We start from the raw sequence: 24,531 nt of genomic DNA, 5'->3' as shown, positions 1-24,531 counted from the left end.
AGCATGTGAGGAACGCCCACTCCCGCGGGACTCGCAACCCGGATGCACGGGTGAATATGCTGTAGTAAGGTATGTACAGCAGGAAAAAAAAAATATGTGCCTTAATCGTGATGGAATGTGGGGGGGCAGTGGAATAAAAAAAAGTTGTTTTTAAGGGGGAACCACCGCTTTAACATTGAGTACACCACCATATAGCAGCTTTAACTTTACGCCGGAAAAAGCCGAACGCAAACGACGGAAAAAAATGAGCCGGGCCGACGTACGTTCGTGGATCGTTGTAAATAGCTAATTTGCATACTCAACGTGGATTACGACGGAAACGCCATCTAGCGGCCGCCGAAAAATTGCATCTAAGATCCGAAGGCGTACGAAGACGTACGCCTGTCGGATCACGCCGAGATGTCGTCGTATCTTGTTTTGAGGATTCAAAACAAAGATACGACGTGGGAATTTCTAAATTACGCCGGTGTTTCAATAGATACGCCGGCGTAATTTCTTTGTGGATCTGCCCCTATGTGTCTTTATATATTTTCGAGTTGAGAATAGAGACAAGCAAGCATCATATTGGTGATCTCAGAACCGAAGAAGGGAATTTCTTAGGCATCTTCCAGTAACATGACAGTCAGAAAGTTTGATAACTTTGTCATCTCTTTATTCATTTGGCAGCACAATTTTGTAATATATAATAGGACTGTTTAATTATGATCACAAATCCTTGAATAGTTGTAGTTGTCAAGCAGTGGATAATTCATAGACCTTAAAGGTTGTAAACGCTTTAAAAACCAAAAAAGACAACCTGCAAGACAAATGCATCGCATGCACGCGAGAGCCGCCGTTCACGCCACAGGGCTCGGAAGGAACGGCACCCGTGGCCTTTTCTTCAGAGCGCATGCGCCAGTGATGTCACTGGCTGCATGTAATGTAAATATCCCCTAAATGGTACACGTTTGGGAGATATTTACACTACCTATAGGTAAGCCTTATTATAGGCTTATCTATAGGTAAATGTCTACAGAGGAAGTTTACTTCCTCTTTAACCACTTCCCACCCGGCCTATGGCCGATTTACGTCCGGGAAGTGGTTCTGAAATCCTGACAGGACGTCCATGGACGTCCTGCAGGATTTCATGCCGCGCGCGCCGATCGGTGATGCGGGGTGTCAGTCTGACACCCTGCATCTCCGATCTCGGTAAAGAGTCTCTCACGGAGACTCTTTACCACGTGATCAGCCGTGTCCAACCACGGCTGATCACGATGTAAACAGGAAGAGCCGTTGATGGCTCTTCCTCACTCGTGTCTGACAGACGCGAGTATAGGAGAGCCGATCGGATGCTCTCCTGACAGGGGGGGTTCGCGCTGATTGTTTATCAGCGCAGCCCCCCCTCGGATCGCCACACTGGACCACCAGGGAAGCCCACCCTGGACCACCAGGGAAGGGCAAATAAAAAAAAAAGTCTTGAAAAAAAAAAAAAAGCTTTTTAAAAAAAAAAAAAAGATGCCAATCAGTGCCCACATATGGGCACTGACTGGCAACATGGGTAGATCAGTGCTGCCCCACAGTGTCCATCAGTGCCACCCCACAGTGTCCATCAGTGCCACCCCACAGTGTCCATCAGTGCCACCCCACAGTGCCCATCCATGCCCAGTGCCCACCTATCAGTGCCCATCTGTGCCACCCATAAGCATCCATCAGTGCCACCCATAAATGCCGCCCATGAGTGCCCATCAGTGCCGCCTATGTGTGCCCATCAGTGCCGCCTATGTGTGCCCATCAATGCCGCCTATGTGTTCCCATCAGTGCCGCATACCAGAGCCGCCAATCAGTGCCACCTCATCTGTGCCCGTCAGTACTACCTCATCGATGTCCATCAGTGCCATCTCATTGGTGCCCATCAGTGCCGCCATATCAGTGCCCGTAATTGAAAGAGAAAACTTACCTATTTACAAAAAAAAATTACAGAAAAAAATAAAAACGTAATTTTTTTTCAAAATTTTCAGTCTTTTTTTAGTTGTTGCGCAAAAAAAAAAAATCGCAGAGGTGATCAAATACCACCAAAGGAAAGCTCTATTTGTGGGGAAAAAAGGACGCCAATTTTGTTTGGGAGCCACGTCGCACGAGTCGACCGCGCAATTGCCATTCAAAGTGCGACAGTGCTGAAAGCTGAAAATTGCCTTGGGCGGGAAGGTGCGTAAGTGCCTGGTATGGAAGTGGTTAATGAAGAGTCGCACAACTTTTTAAATCCGCTTCCCTTCACAAACAACCATGGCCACTATTGGTAGCCATAGTACATCATGATCACAACTTTATGTTTTTCTTTCATTCCAAATATAGCCAGAGAGTCACACCACGTTTTCCATCAAAAGCACAGTCTGAAAGAATATGCCTAGACTGTGTAAAACTCCGGCATTATGTGTTGACATATTATATGGAGCATGCCTCATTATTTTTCTACACTGCTACTTGTTTCACTGTATCTGTTAGCAGGTCTGGCAAAACGCATCCATTTGATCACTCTGTTCCCCACTGAGACCACTCTTGCCATATCTATTCCTTGAAAGCCAAACACATCTCCTAAATTATTAATGCCGTAAAGCTTTAATGTCTGCCACAGGGCCCCAGAGGACTGTAAGAAAAAAGTTTATACAGTTGTTCTTGGGGTTTTTTCCCCGCTTTTTCTTTTTTTAAACATTAGAGGAGAGAAATATTGATCCGCAGAGGTGTGCAGCAGTGAAAGAAGCCTGATTTTTACAATTCACTTCACGCAAAATAGGTATAGCACATTTAATATGGTGGAAGCATTATGGGTGTAAAGTTCCCTGTTGCTAGGCAGAGGATTTGCTAATTTAAAGCCGTTCAAGTGTATGTAAAGGCAAAACTTTTTATCGTACCTGTACAGTACTAGACACAGGAATTGATTACTAGACCGTGGAGTATATTCCACTACCCTGAGGTGATTGGCAAAAGCTTTGCCGCGCCTCTCAGTGTACGCATTGTACGAGGCTTCAGTTTTTCGCTAGTGTCCTTGGGTCAGGGGTGTCCAAACTTTTTTCAAAGAGGGTCAGATTTGATGAAGTAAACATGCGTGAGGGCCGACTATTTTGCCTGACATTCTTTGAACCATTAAAATTCGGCCTAAGTGTGTTCGTCTGAGCACTAATACATGGCCCAACAAGAATTATCTTGCCTTTGTGGCTGTGTGTGGTGAAGAGATAAGCTCGGTCGTGTTATTTGGATATACTGTATATATTTCTTTTGTAGCACCAACGAATCCCAGAGCGCTGCTCAGGACTAAGGATGAGCTTGGGCGTGTTATTTGGATATACCGTATTTATTGGTATATAACACGCACAGGCTTACCATTGCCATGAATGCAGCCTCACTATTGCCATGAATGCAGCCTCACCATTGCCATGAATGCAGCCCTTACCATTGCCATGAATGCAGCCCTTACCATTGCCATGAATGCAGCCTCACCATTGCCATGAATGCAGCCTCACCATTGCCATGAATGCAGCCTTACCATTGCCACCAATGCAGCCTTACCATTGCCACCAATGCAGCCTTACCATTGCCACCAATGAAGCCTTACATGTGCCACAAATGCAGCCTCACATGTGCTATGAATGCAGCCTTACATGTGCCATGAATGCAGCCTTACCATTGCAACCATTGCAACCAATGCAGCCTCACATGTGCCATAAATGCAGCCTCACATGTGCCATGAATGCAGCCTTAACATTGCCATCAGTGCATCCTGATCGATGCCCATCTGCAGCCTCGGAGGGCAGAGGGAGAAGGGCGGGACGAGTGCCGACAGATTACAAACAGGAGAATCTCTTGTTTACTCTGTGATCTCTTTAATACAAAGTCCCGCCTCCTATGATAGACAGAACAGTCGTCCAATGGCATCCCAGTAGACTGACTTCCAATACAGACGCTGCTGAGTAAACAGGAGATTCTCTTCATGTAATCTGACGGCGCTCGTCCTGTCCCCTCCAAGGCATCGCCGATAAATACCGTATATATCTTCTGTGGCCCGGGGGGCCACAAACAATGTATATATCCAAATCCCCTGGGGGGCTGTATTAAATCAACAGGGGGGCAGCATTTGGCCCACGGGCCGGACTTTGGACATGCCTGCCTTAGGTGATGGACCCCTTCACCCGTTGGAGAATAATTTATTTTTTATTTTTCGACTTGTTTGATCTTCTACTAAGATCTCACTGCCTATTGCCTTATAGCTTACTTTAATTTTACAGATATGTTGGCTTCGGTGGCCATCTTGAGAACTGTAACCAGACCGACAACAGGGCCAGCCTTGCTTTGGGCTCTGGATTCTGTGTTCAGTGCTCATCTTTATACATGGTACAATGAGTGAGTTAGTAACAGTGTACTATTCAGGTTCAGGGCCGTGGTCCACATCTAGAGCAGCGTTTCTCAACTCCAGTCCTCAAGGCACACCAACAGGTCATGTTTTCAGGATTTCCCTCAGATGAAACAGCTGTGGTAATTACTAAAGCAGTGAAACTGATCAAATCACCTGTGCAAAATAATGGACAGCCTGAAAACATGACCTGTTGGGGCGTCTTAAGGACTGGAGTTGAGAAACACTGATCTAGAGCACTAAAACCTTAAGGATCCCTTCAGGGGTATGCCCACTGTGAAAGGCACCAGTGACATGAACAGGGTAAGATAGGACTTCCCTGTGTCTTTACAGACCGGTTTCTGGATGTACAAGTCTTGTTGGATCAGTATGGGAGATCTCTAGTACACGTGTCATCATATCCTTTATCCTGCAAGGCACACCACAGTGCAAAGTACACAAGCAGTTTTAAAGGCACATACAGGGGTAATTTACACTGAGTGTATTTATCCTGGCTGTTATTGTCCCTCTCCCTTTGGCCTTATAGATAAAGTTATCACGTTTACCTATTTAAAGTTCATGAATTTTCTTCTACCTCACTACCATACATTCCTTTTTGGCTAGTGATATAGGGCCAGATTCACGTAGGGGAGCGGCGGCGTAACGTATCGTAGATACGTTACACCGCCGCAAGTTTTCATCGCAAGTGCCTGATTCACAAAGCACTTGCGATGAAAACTACGCCGGCGCAAGGCGGGCCAATTCAAATGGGCGTGTGCCATTTAAATTAGGCGCACTCCCGCGCCGGACCTACTGCGCATGCTCAGTTTCGCAATTCCCGTCGTGCTTTGCGCGCCGTGACGTCATTTTTTTCGAACGGCGACGCGCGTAGCGTACTTCCGTATTCCCGGACGTGTTACGCAAGCCACGTTAAATTTTAAATTTCGACGTGGGAACGACGGCCATACTTTAGATAGCAATACGATTTCTGACTAAAGTTAGGGCACCCAAAACGACGACTAACTTTGCGACGGGAAACTAGACTAGCGGTGATGTAGCGAACGTGAAAATCCGTCGTGGATCGCCGTAACTCCTAATTTGCATACCCGACGCTGGTTTACGACGCAAACTCCCCCCAGCGGCGGCCGCGGTACTGCATCCTAAGATCCGACAGTGTAAAACAATTACACCTGTCGGATCTTATGGATATCTATGCGTAACTGATTCTATGAATCAGTCGCATAGATAGAAACAGAGATACGACGGCGTATCAGGAGATACGCCGTCGTATCGCTTTTGTGAATCTGGCCCATAGTGCCTTGATTTTCTGCCATTTTCCACCACCAATGCAAGCTGGCCACTTGCTGTCTCACCTGTTGCCTTATACCTCAGAGACACAGTCACAAGAACTTGGTTAGTGCTTGGGTTATTGTGGCTCCTTCATACTGGACATGTTGAAACACCTCAGGCCATATCAATTCTATAAGTTCTCTGAAGGGAAATATCCTCACATGGCTATGGGGAACTACGGGAACTTGGGGCAAGCAGCAGGGATATTGCTGCAGGAAGCTCTGAGTACCTCTCAGGTTGGAAGCAGTTCCCTTGCTCCGGGAAACAAGGTCTTATATACACGCACACGTATCTTGTCTTTTATTCACTATTTAAATAAGCCAACATCAATCCTCACTTAAATATTCACAGCTGCTGTCAGAAATGGAAGACACTGGAACTCCCATTCAGTGTCACCAGCACCACACATACCCGGGGACACCATTAAACACTGCAGCCTCCGAGGAAAAAAACTGCCTAAACCCACAGTGTATAAAAATACTTGCCGCAGCTCCACCATCCCAGTGCTAGAAGCAACAAGGGTCACATATCAGATATAAAATTCCCTGACATACCAATTACAGCCTCAGAATACATAATCGACAAATAGTATTAAAATATTGAGAATAAAATATCACATTAAGACTCCTTTCACACTGGGGGGTTTTTCAGGTGCTTTGGCATTCAAAAAAAGCGCCTGAAAGAAGCATCATCTGCAATCCCAATGTGAAAGCCTGAGTGCTTTCAGAGCCCTTTCACACTGAAAAACGCTGGTAAAACTCTACTAAGACCCCTTTCATACTGCGGCGTTTTTCAGGCGCTTTTGCGTTAAAAAAAATCACCTCGATTGGAAGGAGCCCTTTAGGAGCGGTGTATTCACTGCTCCTAAAGCACTGCAAAGAATCTGCTTGCAGGACTTTTTTGATGCCTCAGTGTGAAAGCACTCTGGCTTTCACATTGGGATTGCAGATGAGGCTTCTTTCAGGCACTTTACGGGCGCTTTTTTTTTTTTAACGCTAAGACCCCTTTCACCCTGAGGCATTTTTCAGGCGCTTTAGTGTGAAAGCACTTAGGCTTTCACATTGGGATTGCAGATGCAGCTTCTTTCAGGCACTTTACAGGCACTTTTTTTTTTAACGCTAAACTGCCTGAAAAACACCCCAATGTGAAAGGGGTCTAATACATCAACGATGTGACATGCGCTTCACAAAACAAAAAGAAAACTCTAAAAAATATTTTTACTGCATAAGGACAAGGAATCCTGGAAGCTATTCAATTTAGCTTCCTTGGGACTCTTCTACCTGCTTTCTGTGGAAATGTCATTCTTGTTTCCATGTCCTGCTTTGAAAACATGGCAAACATTTATATTTACCATATCTTGGAGTACAGTACAGGACACCGGTCCCTCAATTTTTTTCTGTAATCACCTTACTGTTTGCTAAAAAAAATGAAAACCTCAGGGAATGGCTGGGAATATATGGAAACAATGGAGAGCATTCCAAGCAAACATTTTGCCAGTGTCTAATCACCTGATGGTACTGACATATAACCCATAGTTGAGAAATCTATTTCTTTATCCTGTACTCCAAGATATGGAATTTACAGGTATGTCAAAATTAGCACTCACACATTGAAAGACTTGTTTCCTCTTTAGGTAGGGAACAATTAAGTAGTTGGTCAAGTGGATTTTCTATTGTACGGGAACAGTTTTTGTGTGGGTTGCTTTCTGCTTCTAAAAATTTCCAGTTGTCACTACTGCCCTTTAAGCTGTGTCTAGTTGTGTACTGCAGCTCCTTACTGATTTGCTGCAGAGTTTGAAGCATCAGAAATGAGATTCAGCGTTTCTAAATCTGAGGCATATTACGCTGATGTAGACCGCATACCACACTGAAGTGTGCCCAGTGCTACAACGCCAATCCTTGGGGCACACTGGGAAGTAAAAATCCAATTATAAATCCAAAAGTGCAAAGGAACTCATAATAAAAAAGACTTATGAAATTTAATAAAATCTTGGATATTTTATGAAGTCCTTTGTACCACTTTTGGATTTATAATTAAATATGAGGCCATGGTACACCCTCAGACTATAGTCTATATGGAGATGCATTGTCTGCTGTGAAGAAGCATTGACAAAATAAAGGACTTGAATTGTTATGGGCAGTTAGTGGCAGAGAAGTGTCAGCATATGCCTTACTAATTATGCATATACCTATGCTTACCTATTGTTATGGTTTAATACTCAACATGTTTGCAAGTGGTTGAGAGTAGATCTTTGCTCTTCTGAACTGAGAAGTGTTCGTTTAGGCATTTCAGACATTAAATATAGAAGCCTTTTGCTAGATGTCCCAAAAAGGCTGTTCCAGATGCATGCAATAAGAATTATTGTCTTAGCTCCACTTTACTGGTACCAAAGCTGTGAAAGGTATGCAGTCCAAGATTAAGACCTAGTAACATAACATAACCTAGCTAGTGTGACATACCCTTTAGGTTCCTAAAGCTGGCCATAGACCCTTTGAATATCGGCTCGTTCAGCAGGAACCAGCCAAAATTCGAACCATGTATGAGCAGGCTGAATCTAGCCAAGTTGATCAATCAACTTGGGTACAACCAGCCTACTGGATTCTACATGCGATTATTGCAAGCACCTGTTACAGTCGCTAGCAGTAATCACTGTGTTCTCCCGGCGGGAGAACACAATGGCTCAGCGGGAGGGATATCAACACATGGTTGCAAAACAAAAAATTATTCGCTCTCCATCTATGGCCAGTGAATCAGTGGCACCACAGTGTGCTTGCATGTTTTGTACTCGCGCAAATGCGCCCGATGCTTCACCTGATACTTTTTTTGTGAGTGACGAGCGGGCGGAGAGCAGAGCAGTCCTCGGGTAAGTGAAATATAATGTCACTAATGGGGAAGAGAGAGGAGAGCTACCGCCGTCTAGTTGATCAGCGTGCGGGGAACATATCCGCTTTCATTTCAATAGCTGTGTGTTCTCCACCGTGCGTCGTCATATATAGCCCCTCCCCCTTGTCCAGGCACTTTGATAGACAGATCACCGTTGGGACGGGTGATCTGCAGTGCCGAGAAACAATCAGCAGCTGGTAAAGGTTCAAGACTGTTGTTACATTCAGCATCTACTAAACTAAAAAAAAATATCGGTAATGGGTTGATGGACCTTTTAATGCAAACGGTCCTAATTTCTCAGTTTACTCCAATGGTTTCCAGTTACCATGTAGATATTAGTGTGCAAATACACAATGGAAGTAATTTTTCATTGGTTCTCTGCTTTAAGAGGGTTCAGTATTTTTAGAATTTCTTACTGACGCATTTTAGAAGCTTTAGCTTAGGCTACAGTGTATTGGCTTCACCTTCAACTATTGGGGTTCTACTGATAATGACAGGATCACTAGCTAAAGAGATGGTTACATGTTTTTGAAAGTCAAAAAGTATTCATTTTAGGCACTTAGCTGAGATCTAAAGCATTTGTTTGTTTTTCTCTTTCAGAACATCTAAAAAAACGTCTTGAAAGTTACATGGTAAATTTCCCAAAAGTAAGAATACTCCGCACCAAGAAGAGAGAAGGTCTAATTCGAACACGTATGTTGGGAGCCTCTGCAGCCATTGGAGAGGTCATCACTTTCCTCGACTCACACTGTGAAGCCAATGTAAACTGGCTTCCACCTCTGCTTGGTAAGAAAGGCATGCCTGCTTGGAAAGTTTAGCATTATGCAAAGTGGACCAAATAAATAATATTTAACATGTGTAAAGGGAAAAGTCGAGCTACTATAAGGAAATTAATTCCTCAAATACCCTAAATTAAAACAGTGCATATACTCAAAGAAAAATAAAATAAATTAAATAGAATAAAAACTCATTCAGTGAGCAAATGAAAATGACCAATAAATATGAGATTCATTGATTTATCTGATTTATATATATTTATTAAAGTCCACATATACTGATCAAAAAATCCAAAAATATTAATAACTTAGTAAAATGTATAATTAATAGATAAACATGTGCACAAAGTCCACATTTGATGATCAGTGGATCCAATTTAAAAAAGTGAAGAAAAAAGCGTGCACGGAGGATGAGAAGATATTCAAGATTTTCCACCACCACCAAAAAAACGCTTTCTGTCCAGTGTATTTGCAAGAAACGTAAATACACTGGATGGAAAGCAATTTATCGAGTGAGGAGGACGCTTGGAGTTCAGTAGTATTGGCATCCCGGACTCGCTCAAGACCCCACAGAGGGTTATATCTGTAAGCGCTGGTGACCTCGCTATTAATAGGAGGTCCTTTCCATCTGGTAAGAGTTTTCATTTCTTCCAGTGTGTACCCCAAGGAGAGGCCCATCTCAAATCCCCTCGGAGGTGGTGGAAAATCTTCAATATCTTCTCATCCTTCGTGCACTCTTCTTTCTTCACTGTTTCGAATTGGATCCATTGATCATCATATGTGGACTTTGTGCACGTGTTTTTCTACTGTATTAATTATTAATTTACTAACTTATTAATCTTTTTGGATTTTTTGATCTGTATATGTGGACTTTCATTGATTTATCTTATTTATATGTTTATTCATCTCATATTTATTGTTAATTTTCATCTGCTCACTGAATGAGTTTTTATTCTATTTAATTTATTTTATTTTTCTTTGAGTATATGCACTGTATCAATTTAGCATATTTGAGTAATTAATTTCCTTATAGTAGCACGACTTTTCCCTTTACACATTCTGTTTGCATGAATATTTTGCATGTTTTTGTGTCGCAGCTTTTTCTCACATGAATATTTCATTTTTCACTACTAGCGCGGTATACACACCCTCTTATGACAAATAATATTTAACAACCTCCCCTCCCACCACCACCATGTAAATTTTTCAGACACCCCTGATGGCGCCATCTATTGCTCTCTATGGAGCAGCGGATGTCAACAGATGTCCGTTGACACCCAGTGACATCCGATCCTGTCCGATAAAAACAGACAGATAGGGATCCCTACCCCATCCATCTCGCGGATCAGATGACAGTTGGATGGAAACAGAAAGGCGGTCCGTTTGCATCCGAATGCCCATAGAGGAAAGCGGGTTGCAGGATTGTTTTTAAGGCAGGACAAAAGTGGCAGCTGCCCTGGGCTCCATCATTGTTGTGGGGCCCAAATCAGCTGCCTCATACTTGCCAACTATCCCAGTTTAAAGTTTTAGTCCTGTGCTATGTCCCGATATCTCAGTGTAAAATTATTTTGCTGCTGCCCAGCTCTGCCCTTTTGCCACATACTTATGACTCACCTGCAGACCCTGTGTTTACATGTAAATAACCTGCATTGATATGTAAATAGCGGCTGCGTTAATATGTAAATAGTTGCTGACCACGTCATTAATATGTAAATAGAGGCTTTCATGTGCACATATCCACCATCACTTCTGCTGAATGCTGCCCAACAGGAAGGTATAGGAGCATGCTTGAAAGTCCTGCCTACAACGTAAGTCATTAAGCCTAACATCAGTCTGTTCTGCAAAGGTAAGCAAATTTGAGGTGGAGCCCTTCTTCAAAATAACATGGTGCCACAGTACCCTGAATTTTGGTGCATGTGAATACGCACATCTCCGCCGATGCATGAGGGTGTCATTAAAAATGAATGTCACTGCTGTGTATCTGCTAAAGGGCAGCATGTTTCTGTGGTGTCGGGAAACCGATTTTGCATGTATTTCCGACACACACAAATGTGAACACAGGCTAAATGTCTCAGTTACATTGGTGGTCAGTGTAAATCCTCTCATTACATTGGGGCTTGGTGTACAATCCTTTCATTCACACTAGTGACCAGTGTCAAGGTCCCCCTTACATTGGTGGTCAGTGTAAATATCTATTTACATTGGTGGTTACTGTGAATGCTCCTATTACATTAATGCTCAGTGTAAATCCCCATTACATTGGTGGCTAGTGTAGAAACTCCTCTTTATATTGGTAATCATTAAAAAAAATCCAAACTTGCATTTGTGGCCATTCTCAAATCCTCCCATACATCAGTGGTCCATGTAAAAGCCCCCTTTAACTTGCTGGTGAGTGTAAACCCTGCTTACACTGGTGGCCAGTGTAGAAATCCCCCTTTATTGGCTGTTGTAAAATCCCCCATTACATTGGTTGCCAGTGTAGAAATTAGCAGAACAAAGTAACAGTTTATTAGTCAGGAAATAGAATTGGAAGAAAATATAGAATTATACTTCATTGTACCAAAAGCAACACATCTTGGTCAGGGCTGTGTATAGATAGTAAAAGGGCAACGGCTCACTGATGTGGCCATCTCTGTGCTCTCCTCCAATCAGCAAGCTCAGTTTGTTAGTTTCCCAGCACTCTGCAATGCAGTAAGGCCTGGTTGGCTTACAGTACTTTCCTATCCTCTTCCAATATAAATTCCTATGTGCACAGTTATAGGAGGCTACAGCAAAGATAGATTGAGGTACTATTTCAAAATACATTTAAAGTCCATTCATAGCAGTGGTTCTCAACTCGGGGGTCAAATGACGATTTTCCAGGGGTCACCGAATCCTGGGCTGTTCCATGAAGCCCGCAGCACTCACAGCCTTTTTGCAGCCGCCCAGCAGGGCAGTCCCTGGAGCCTGTGGCATGGCTGTGGGGCAGGCAGAGACTAGAGGTCAGCTGACTGGTGAGAAATGTGAAGTGGAAGGGGCTGGAGGAGACCCCATCTTCTGATTTTGGCATAGGTGTCACTGCTGCAAGACACCACAGAGCTGTAGAATACATGGAAGGGAGAGGAAAAGAGGGAGAGAAAGAACAGGAAAGATGGCTAGAGCGAGGGATATTAAAAAAACAATAACTTAAGCTAGAGATAAAAGGGAAGGCAAGGAGAACATATAGAGAGTGGTACATCCTAAAAGGTACCACAAGGGGTTTTAATACTGTACGAGTGGAAGGGACTCAGGGAGCCCTGAATGTCCGTGGGTTAGGGACGCAAATTACTTGTCTTGCCTTGGGTGCTGACAACCCACGCTTTGGAATTTCTACTGTTAGGGGTCCCCACAACTTTGGAAATTTTAACAAGGGGTCACGGCACTAGGAAGGTTGAGAACCACTGATCTATAGGGTTGCTGGAAACACTCTTCGTAGCCCTCATCCTCTCAGCATGCACCTCACACTACTGTACATATAATTGTTTCCCCATGTTTCTTCTCCCTCACCCAGTCTGAGCTTTGTTGTACAAAGACTACAAAAGGCTGATACCAAGTAATCTCAGGTACATACCCAAGCATGCTTGTTGTTCTCACTGTGGCACCTAAGGGGTTAATCCTTCACATTTTGTAAAAAGGCTATTTGATCTTGTATTTTCTGATCCTCCCCTTCTTCCACAGTCCCTAATATATCTCCTGATAGAACAGAGCCTTGTGGTCACTCTGCACATGCTCAGTTTGGTGTGTATTGCCAGAGAGTGTTTTTTTTTTTTTTCTTGGGAGGGTGCATGTGATCGGCATTGTCAAGATACAGGATCAGGGATCATGCAACCTCATAGGACAGTTCTGGAAAATGAAAACTCCTCATACACGCTTTAACCAGACACTGATAGAAGTCACAAAACTGCTATATGATGAGAAAAGATATTTGACAGTTGATATTTACTAAAATGGTTTCATTTCCATGTTCTGTGTACTGTGGGAGACCATATATAATGAATGCATGGTTCTGGGTTTAGTAACCCTTTAAGTATGTTTATGTACTGCATATATACTTGGAATAGCTGGGGTTTTTCATAAATGCCCACACTCACATGTGATCAAAATAATGATGAAAATATGTTCTCATTGAAAATGCTTTTTTGGTTTCCCTTTCACACTGGCATGACTTACACAGATGTTCTTATTGTTTGCCTTTTAGAGTTTTCTTTGTCTATCTCTGAAGGATAGTTTCTGTAAGAATGAGCAGCAGAGAGCTGGCATTTGTCACTTCCTTGCTTCTTTTGGCTGAATGTCTGACCTAAATTCCCTGCTACAAGGGAGATTATGTACAAACAGCTCATTGCATTGTTTTCAGCACTCACTGTAATTATAGCTTCCTCATGCTTGCTAAAGAAATGACAGCTCGTCCACATTAGCTTCCTGATAGTTTTGGACTTGTTCAAAAATGATTTGTCTTTTCTTTGGCAGACCGTATAGCTCAGAATCGCAAGACGATTGTGTGTCCCATGATTGATGTCATCGACCATGACCACTTTGGATATGAGACTCAAGCTGGAGATGCCATGCGGGGGGCCTTTGACTGGGAGATGTTTTACAAGCGAATACCTATCCCTCCCTTGATGCAAAATGGTGATCCCAGCGAGCCTTTTGAGTAAGTTTCCCTTTTATTTCATATATTATTTTTTTTCCAATCATAAAAACATAAAACATTAGTGTTCTTTCACCAAGTAAAGCCCCCTACAGGCACTCCACACTTCCTGGTGCTTTTCTTCTGGATTTCTAACATTTGCACTGTTAAAACTGATGGAATGTTGTAGGTAATCTTAAATAATACCTTCTGCTAAAAATATAAAAAAAAGTCTGCCCCTGACGAGTTTCATACATTGTAAGGATTTTCAGCAAGCTTTATTACAGAATCCAACCTGTGGCTGTACATATTAAAACTCACTAAAGCCTGCTATAGATGGTGCGATTTTCTTTCCTGATATGTATCCACCATCAACACATTCAGTGTTGATGGGGAATTCCTCCTATGGAGCTGTTATGTTCTTTCGGTGGGGGGAGGTGTCCCAGCTGGTGAGAACACACAGTGATTTTTGCTAGCTGCAAAACGGGCAGTTCTCGCATGAAAAATCCTACAGGCTTGTGGTACCCAAGTTGATCGCTCAAACAACTTGGATACAATCAGCCTGCCCATACATGATTTGAGCTGTATTTGGCCAGCTTTACTACTTACATCCACCTCCCACTTCTAGCGTGCTGGACAGGCTGTTGTCTGTCACATAATCAATTGTGTTGTGGAAAGTAAAAACGTATGTGTAGGGTTAGACCAAGCTGCGTGAATAACATTTATAGCTCTGGTGGTGCCACCATAAGCCTCACTCATGGACATGAAGCCTACCTGATCTCGGTGAATAAGTTGTAAATGCAGCAGTAGCCTATTCGCTAATATTTAGGCAAGCATTTTTAAATCAGTGTTAAGGAGGGAGATAGGCTTGTAATAGGCACAGTATTGTGGGTCCTTCCCTTTATTTGTGATGTGGGCGGCTAAGGCATTTGAGCATATCGACCCTTGGCCGAGAGAATTAAATGCTGCCAGGAAGTGGTTAGTCAGGCAGGAATTAAATACCTTATAGTATTGCAATGTAAAGCCGTTAGAGCCTGGGGCCTTACCAGTCTTGGTGCTCTTAATCACTGTTAGGAATTCCCATGAATCAATAGGTTTTTCCAAAAGTCATGCTTCCTGTGCCCATAGTGGTGCAAGACCGGAGTCTCTAAGGTATGTTTAAATTTTGTGGAGATGTGCCTCAGTGGGGGTACCAGATCTCTCTGGGTGTAGGTTATAAAGTCTGGTGTAGTAGTCTCTGAATGCCATATCTATGTCCAGTGGCATTGTAGCTAGTTTGCTACAGTGGTTTCCATACTCCGAAATGGATCTCTTACATCTGGTCAACGTCATTTTTGCGTTCTCCTTGCATATGGATCTTAATTTGAGTCTACAGCGTGCCAGATCAGCTAGAATGTCTAGAGTTTGAATACATAAATATAACAGTTTCAGGCTGTGTATTTGTGTAAGTAGATTAGTGATTTGACTGCTCCTTTGTGTCTTTAGGCATGAGCTATGTGTAATCATCACTCCTCATATATAGGCCTTGTGGGCCTCCCATAGGAAATGTGTGGAGGTTTCTGGGTACTGGTTGATTTCAAAGTACAAGAATAATTTGCGTTCCAGATAGGGCTGCAACTAACGATTATTTTCATAATCGATTAGTTGGCCGATTGTTTCGATTAATCGGATAATAGCCTTAAAAAAAAAAAAAAATATTTAATTTTTTTGGACTAATTTGTTGTTGGGCAGATCACAAAACACAAATTACCACAAAAACACATTACATGCTTTTCTGCAGCTTCTCCATTGAAGTATATTGAACAAAAAAAACAAAATGGCACTGTTTTGCGATAAAAAGTCCTTTCCCTTTCCAAATAGGCAGCAGCTGAAAAAAAATCATGGATCTGAACGTGTCCCATAGGAAAATATGTAAATGAACTGTAGTGTGTTTCTGCAAAAAGCACCAAAAAACAGAGGTGTGAACCCAGGCCTGAGATGTTCAGTAACATAATGGGGTTAAAAAAACAGTGAAAGTAATATTTACAGTAGCGATTTGCTTTTTTTTGTACTATAAAGGGCAGATTTATTTTTTTAACCCCATTATGTTACTGGCCGATTAATCGATTATGAAAATTGTAATCAATTCATTTCATAATCGATTAGTTGTAGATTAATCGATTAGTTGTTTTGGCCCTAGTTCCAGATCTGCTTTAACTAAAGAGACTTGTAGTAAGGACTCATTTAGGCTGCATTCGCACCTGAGTGTTTTCAGCTCGTAAATCGCAGAACAAGTAAAATCCCATTAATTTTAATGGCCCCTGTTCAGATCTAAACGTTCTGTTTCCTAAAGCAAAATGTCTGACGCTCAAAAAAGTACATGAGCTTCTTTTTAGGCAGATTAGTGTTTTTTCTGCTTTTTACATTGGTGACCTTTTGACCTGTACAAAAACACTGCAACGTCGCAGTAAAAGTTGCTGCAAAAACGTGCGACTTTCTGCCTGAAAACTAAATGCTCAGGTGTGAATGAAGCCTAAGCCTCCAATTTTGAAGACGGAGTGGTTCTAGGCCTAAGAGTAGCATAAGAGTGACTGGCACATGATCAGAAAAGGTAATATTCCCAATATCCGTGTGCAAAATCATGGGGCGGTGGCAATATCGGACCAGAAGCAGATGTGCACAGGTGAATAAAATGTAAAATCATTGGTTGTGGGATGTTGTACCTGCCAGATGTCTAAAAAATTATATAAATGTAGGGCCTTACGAATGTGTCGGTGCAGAAAAATGGGTGGTGGAACTGGAAGTGTCAACAAAATAATCAAGGACTAAATTAAAGACTCCACCCAATATGGGGACACCTTCTGCAAAGTCCGCTAGTGCCTCTAAGGCAAATTCAAGGAAAGCTAATTGGTTTTGATCTGAGACATAAACTGAGGCTAAAGTTACCATTTTCAAGTGTAGTTGACCATTGATAAAAAGGCATTGTCCTTTGTCCTGATAACCACTATGGTAGTCCAGGAAACTGTCATGACTACAAGGATGCAGACTCCTCTGGAGTCCTTACCAGGGATGGACTGGCCATTGGGACTACAGGGAGTTTCCCGGTGGGCCGATGGCTCAGTGGGCCGGCTTCAGTGACAGTGGACCGCCGCCCCCCTCTGCTCCTCTGTCTCTCCCTTCCCGCAACGCTCACCTCCTCTCCCTCCCCGCAGCACTCACCTGGGAGGACAAAGAAGCAGGGGGAGGACCAGAGGAGCAGGGGGGACGACAGAGGACCATGGGGGAGGGGACATACAGCTGACTCAACAGCTATGGCCTGGGAGTTTCTCACTTCTGCCTAATCTTGTCCCATAAGGGGGGCACCAAACGTATTCTTTGCCCCCGGGTGAAATAATGTCTAGCTTCCCCACTGGTACTGCCTATAAGAGTACCAGTACCAGCCGTTCTACTCTAATAAAGTAGAACGGCTAGTGGCTAGTGAAGGGGGAGAGGGGGCTTGGGTGGCCGGGGGGGGTGCGAGAGTTGTCCGGCCGCCATGGGAGAGACCTGTCAAAGTGGGCCAGTCTGGATGAAGTCCAGGGCCAAATTGTTGTCCCAGTCCAGCCCTGGTCCTTATCATGGGAAAGCGAGTGGAATCACTTACGATATCCCCCGTCTCTAAAACAAGGGTTTTCGGTTAGAAGCAAAATGCGTTTCCTGATTTATTAATCAACTTCAGTACAACCAGGCTTACATTTTTTTTTCGTCTTTTGTTCACTGCTGGTGGCTATAGCTGCCGGCAGTGATCATTGTATTCTGACAGTTGGGAAACCTCCCATTGTCAGAATACAAGTCTCTTAGAAAACAAAAACAATAGGATTACAGTGAACCAAACAAAGGTGTGCTTGATACCTTTAACATCAGTTAAACATCTAATAATAGGTACTTATGGTTTAGGGAAGGCAAAAAGGGCCTACACCTTCACCAGTATGCATGACAGGACGGGTGATCTAGTAAATGCAGTACAGAAGGGAGATCTAGCACGGTGGAAGATAATCCGCCCCTAAACAAATACAAGCTTCTAAAGGAACAATTTAAAGAGAAGTATGGTAAAAAAAAATGTTTTCCCATAATCATACTTACCTAGGTGGATGCAGCATCAGTCCGAAGCTGCATCTGTCCCCCGCCGCCTCTGCACTGAGAACGGAATCAGTTTTCTCGGCTCCCCGAGCGGAGAGCTGCGGCCTGTCAGTTAGCAGCTCTCCTGCTCTGCTCCTCTACACTTATTGGAACGCTGAGCTGTGGAGGGGGCGGAGTGGCCGTCTCAATCTCTCAGCGGCTCACTGAGAGGCTGAGACAGGAATCAGTTCAGGCACCTGGTGGATTCAGACTTCATTGTCGCGATGACGCGGTGGACTGATTCCAGTGAGGTCAGCATAGAGTGGTCTTCAGACTGCTCTCTGCTGAAAGGTGTGCAAAACTAATTGTACTCCTGTGAGCCTTAGGAGAAGCCTTGCCAAACAAGCTCAGGCTGGACTTCTCATTTTAACATCCAGTAATTGGTAAAAAAAAGTCTCTACAGCCACTCAAGCACTTCCAAAGGGTGCAGAAAGCATACGCAAGTCCCGCTCGCATATGTAAACAGCAATTGCACCACACATGTGAAGAATCGCTGAAAATATCGGAGTGAGAGTGATAATTCTGGTACCAGACATCCAGTGTAACTCTAAATTCTTAACCTGTAAAGGCTTTTAAAGTGTCACCTATGGAGATTTTTAGGTACCATAGTTCGTTACCGTTCCACAGGGGTATGCAGTTTTAAAGCTTGAGATGTTGGATATCTATTTACTCCACGTAACATTATATTCAACATAATATTTTTCCTGAAAATTAGTGTTTTAAAAATGGCTGCACCAATATTGTGCAACATAAAACGTTGTAAAAAACACAATTTTATTCTTCAGGGTCTCTGTTTTAAAAAAAATTAAAACAGTTTTTTTTTTTTATGGCTTCTATGTAATTTTCTAGCAAAATGCATATTTTTACATGTATGTGAGAAATATCAGAATTGGTCCGGGCATCAAGTGGTTGATCTGTCATCCCTTCCATTGGGAGGGTGGATGCCCATGTGACATCTGGCACCTACACACCCAGCCTTGATATGCCTGAGTCAGCCTGCCAAGGTTTGGGTGAGAGCGAAGTTCATAATCAAGCATGATGTTTAACATTGATTGTCTGTCAGACATATTTTAACCCTTTTCATTCTGGGAATCATTTGACTTTGACTTTACAATAAATTTTTTCATCACAAACTGTGGCATAGACATTTTATGACTTTTCTGAAGTATGTCTCAAGTGGTTGGTAGCCATTACCCCCCAATGCTGGGGGGGCAAGAATTTTCCCTCATTCACTAGCATAAGAAATAACAGTAGTTGAAAATGCAGAACATGAGAAACTCGGTCACTTGTCTAAACTGAATAATGATGTTGAAATCAGTCCTATTACAAGCTTTGAGTTTGTTGGAGTACAAAGAAGATATGTGTTGTCATCTTTCCAGATAATTAGGTACAGGGGGTAGCCCTAAGAAGCATTCACTCGTCGAAGCTGGTCAATGAGGGGCTTCAAGATGGCACTTATGCGCAAGGTGTTCCTAGAGAGGTCTGCTAGGATTTGTATCATGGCACCTTTTTGCCTAGCCGCCCAGATCATATTCTCCTTCATGAAGTAATAGCGTTGGAGACAGAGTACAGTATGTCTTTTGGGCGATCTAGGTCAGTCTTGGGGGGGGGGGGGGCAAACCCTATGTACCCTGTCAATAAGAATGGCATTTGGGGTAGCTCAGCTACCATACAGAGGACAAACGTACGATCCCAGCGTTTTTTGGCAGTATACAGAGTGGTGCACTTAACGCACCTAGCCCATGTGAGAACCCAGCATTGGGGTTTTATTTGTCTACACAATAAACAGTTTTAAACTATATTATGCCATGGAGTTTCTTTTTACCATTTTCCATGTGAGGAGACAGCACCAGTAAGCAGCTTTGAAACAGACGGCCTGCCTAGAACCCCTAAAGTGATTCATAAGCGTGTTTGACCAAACTTAGCTGTGAGGTCACACGCTCAGAGGTGAGCAGCAATTACCTGAGGGTGGGGAGCACCAGAGTGTGAACACCGTAGCAAGCAGTTTGTCACATTTTTTTTGAAGTCACTAAATATATATCAAAAGAACTTTATATCAACTACATTGGATGGGTTTTCCATCTTGAATTAGAATATTACTGTTTTATGCACTACAACACTTTATGATTCACGTTTGTGGCACTATAATTTTATGAATTGTCTATTTATTATATCCTACTGTGTGGCACTATATTTACATATATGATTTATTTGCATGTTTTCATATAGTATAATAATTGACATTAATATATATTTACAGGTGTGTGTGACATACATCGCAGTATAATTTACAGATAAAATATATTTCATTCATTTTAATTTGGGAAGATTTTGGGTGAGATAGCGCAGCACATTAATTTTATTCTATTCAGTGAGAAACCGCCAGAAGATTTCTTGGACAGTGTCCTTCCAAGTTGGCTGGAGCTGTCGCTTCAGGTAGACCCTGTATACAAACATTATCGCGGCGGCTCCTATACTCCAGAACCTCTACCTGAAGTTAGAGGTAAGATAGTTGAGGAAGCACATTCATTTTAAGATTTTAGTGCTTGCACTCTGGATTATGTCGCCACATTGATTTCCTCCACAGCCATCAGTCTAGTAGAAAAAACTGTGGTAGATTGTTGCAGGGAGGATATAGCATGTGTGGCTAACTGTCTCCTAACTGGAACTCAGCTGAAATCGCATGGAAGTCCCAGAGGGAGCTGTCACCTGGCTCGTAGGGGTCTGGAGAAGACATACCTTCTGATTTAGACTCCAGAGTGGAGATGGAACAGGAAGGCACCATCTTGGTTGGGGCGTCTGAGGGCTGAGAAATACCAGCGGATGGCCAGTTCTGAGCTGTCCCAATGGCGATCCCACGCTTGCTTCTGTTTAGGCATTTCAGTCTAGCCTTGCACAAGTAGGGAGAACCAACTTTGTGTCACTGTAATGCCCCGTACACACGATAATTTTTCGGCATGAAAAAACTATGTTTTTCAGTATCTCGAAAAAACGTTGTTTTTTCCAACTTCATCATTAAAACGACGTTGCCCACACACGATCGTTTTTAAAAAATGCTCTAGCAAAGCGCGGTGACGTACAACACGTACGACGGAACTATAAAGGGGAAGTTCCATGCGGATGACGCCACCCTTGGGGCTGATTTAGCTGATTTTGTGTTAGTAAAAGACGATTTGTGCTTTTCTGTCTTTTACAGCGTGATGAATGTGCTTACTCCATTACGAACGGTAGTTTTACCAGAACGAGCGCTCTCGTCTCATAACTTGCTTCTGAGCATGCGCAGGTTTTTATTGTTGTTTTAGCCCACACACGATCATTTTTTACAACCCGAAAAACAAAATAGTTTTAAACGCCGTTAAAAAATGCAGCATGTTCGGAAAAAAAAAAATCTTGTTTTTCAGAACCCAAAAAACGATCATTTTAACCACTTAACCCCCGGACCATATTGCTGCCCAAAGACCAGAGTACTTTTTGCGATTCGGGACTGCGTCGCTTTAACAGACAATTGCGCGGTCGTGCAACGTGGCTCCCAAACAAAATTGGCGTCCTTTTTTTCCCACAAATAGAGCTTTCTTTTGGTGGTATTTGATCACCTCTGCGGTTTTTAGTTTTTGCGCTATAAACAAAAATAGAGAGACAATTTTGAAAAAAAAGAATATTTTTTACATTTTGCTATAATAAATATCCCCCAAAAATATATAAAAAAACTTTTTTTTCCTCAGTTTAGGCCAATACGTTTTCTTCTACATATTTTTCGTAAAAAAAAATCGCAATAAGCGTTTATTGATTGGTTTGCGCAAAAGTTATAGCGTTTACAAAATAGGGGGTATTTTTATGTCATTTTTATTATATTTTTTTTTACTAGTAATGGCGGCGATCAGCGATTTTTTTCCGGTATTGCGACATTATGGCGCGCGCGCCCCTAGTGGCGGCTGGGAGAGAGGACGTTGTACTACGTGCTCTCTCCCAGCCGAGCCAACTTGCCGACGTAGAACGGCGGTGGGCGGTCGGCTAGTGGTTAAATGACATTTTTTAAAAACGTCGTTTTTTTCATGCCGAAAAATGATCGTGTGTATGCGGCATGAGGGGTCGGTACACCTCCATGATCTGGACATGCCACTCCCCACATCAATTATGCTGTAATAAGACTGCAAAACTTTTGGAAAAGCCAATAGTATAATTTATTTTTTCCAGTTTAGAACTGGTTGCAAATTGAAATGGAAAGGAAATTTTTATTAGAACAAAATTACAAAAAGGCTTGTGTATCATCTATAATGTATATGTTACATCCATATCAAAACATACAGTATATTAAGTTACCCTGTTAAGTCCCAGAGCCATTTTCACTTTTCAGTGATGGCCTCTATTAATTCAGCAATGTATTTTTTATTACTTTTATTTTTATTTTTTTCTGGAATTGTCTTGAAATTTGTTTACAATTTTCTGTATATTTAAAGGCAAAATAAGTAAAAAGAAATGGGAGAAATGCTTTTTTTGTCCATTATTTTGACCAGTGATTATTTTAAAACAAGTTGCTATAAAGTGCTAATTCTTTAATTTGTGCTGTTTATGTTGACACAAAAATAATGTCAACATTATTTCTAAGCATATTACGGCCTTTGTTAAAATTTGCATTTTTTTATATTTATGCTGCAATAAAACAGTTGTAAGGTAATTAGCACTAAATAGGTTAATGGGGTTGTAAACCCTTGTGGTTTTTCACCTCAATGCATTCTATGCTTTGAGATGAAAAACCTCTTGTGGTTCACCAGCCCCTCAGAAAAAAGACGATACCTGGTAATGCCAGCATACCCAGTTTCGGTGGGGCACTATTCTCTTAAAACAGCAACCAGATTCTGTGGTTACTTTTTGTTAGTGGTGCTACCCATCACAGTAATAGGCCAGTAATGAGGCTGAAGTGGGGAGCCGCACATTGTATGTATAGGGAAGCAATCTCACTTTTTAGGGATCCTTGGGTGCTTGAGAGGAACAATCCTTGTAGTCGTTGTCCTACTGGAAGGTGAACCTTTATCCCATCAACTCTGACCAGCTTACCTGTCCCTGCTGAAGAAAAGTGTATTCAGGATGATGTGCAGTGTTAGTTTTCCGCCACACATAGTGTTTTGCTTTTTAGGCCAAAGAGTTACATTTTGATCTCATCTAAACAGATCACCTTCTTCCACGTGTTTGCTGTGTCCCCCACACAGGACTTCTTATGGCTTTCTTTCAACAATGGCTTTCTTCTTGACTCTCTTCCATAAAGGCCAGATTTGTGGAGTGCACAACTAATAATTGTCCTGTGGACAGATTCTCCCACCTGAGCTGTGGATCTCTGCAGCTCCTCCAGAGTTACCATGGGCCTCTTGGCTGCTTCTCTGATTAATGTTTTCCTTGCCTGGCCTGTCGGTTTAGGTGGACAGCAATGTTACATAGTTGGTCAGGTTGAAAAAAGTCCATCCAGTTCAACCATAAAAAAATAAAATAATAATATCATACAATCCCATATACCCAATTCTATACCCACAGTTGATCCAGAGGAAGGCAAAAAAAAACAGCAGAGCATGATCCAATTTGCTACAGCAGGGAAAAAAATTCCTTCCTGATCCCCCGAGAGGCAATCGGATATTCCCCGGATCAACTTTACCTATAAATGTTAATACCCAGTTATATTATGCCTTGGTAGGTTTGCAATTGTGCCATACTATTTCCATTTACAGATGATGGATTGATCAGTGCTCCGTGAGATGTTCAAAGCTTGAGAGATTTTTTTGTAACCTAACTCTGCTTCAAATTCTCCACAACTTTATCCCTCACCTGTCTGGTGTGTTCCTTGGCCTTCATGATTCTGTTCACTAAGGTTCTCTAACAAATCTCTGAGGGCTTCACAGAATGGCCGTATTTATACTGGGATTAAATTACACACAGGTGGACTCTATTTACCAATTGGGCGACTTCTGAAGGCAATTGGTTCATTTTGATTTTAGTTAGGGGTATCAGAGTAACGGGGGCTAAATACAAATGCACGCCACACTTTTCAGATATTTATTTATAAAACATTTTGAAAACCATTTATCATTTTCCTCCCACTTCACAATTATGAGCCACTTTGTGTTGGTCTATCACATAAAATCCCAACAAAATACATTTACGTTTTGCTAAATGTGGAAAATTTTAAGGAATATGAATACTTTTTCAAGGCACTGTATGTACAAGGTAAGTATTGGTTTATTGCATTTTTCCTTTCCAAAGTTTGCCTTCGAATGATGCTAGCTCATCTGCGCATGACTAGTAACAATCGGGTCGCCTTTTATCATCTGGCCAATTAGATGATAAGCTCATATCTGTGTATGTTCTCCTTCAAACTGCCACTGTTTGGA

At 42.4% G+C, this 24,531-nt stretch overlaps 1 protein-coding gene across 1 annotated transcript in view; it reads left to right on the top strand.

Annotated features, from left to right (window-relative positions):
- The window catches only part of GALNT10 (polypeptide N-acetylgalactosaminyltransferase 10), a 344,668-nt gene that overhangs the window by 267,568 nt on the left and 52,569 nt on the right, over window positions 1–24,531 (top strand). Inside the window, exons 5-6 of the mRNA XM_040345098.1 lie at window positions 9,197–9,382; window positions 13,858–14,041. Of these exons, the coding sequence (XP_040201032.1) occupies window positions 9,197–9,382; window positions 13,858–14,041 (370 nt within the window). The remainder of the gene's footprint in view (window positions 1–9,196; window positions 9,383–13,857; window positions 14,042–24,531) is intronic.

The sequence above is a fragment of the Rana temporaria genome, chromosome 3, assembly GCF_905171775.1.
Source record: "Rana temporaria chromosome 3, aRanTem1.1, whole genome shotgun sequence".
In the NCBI taxonomy this organism is placed as follows: Eukaryota; Metazoa; Chordata; class Amphibia; order Anura; family Ranidae; genus Rana; species Rana temporaria.
The sequence above is the reverse complement of the archived record's forward strand: the minus strand, read 5'-3'. Positions and strand labels throughout refer to the sequence as shown.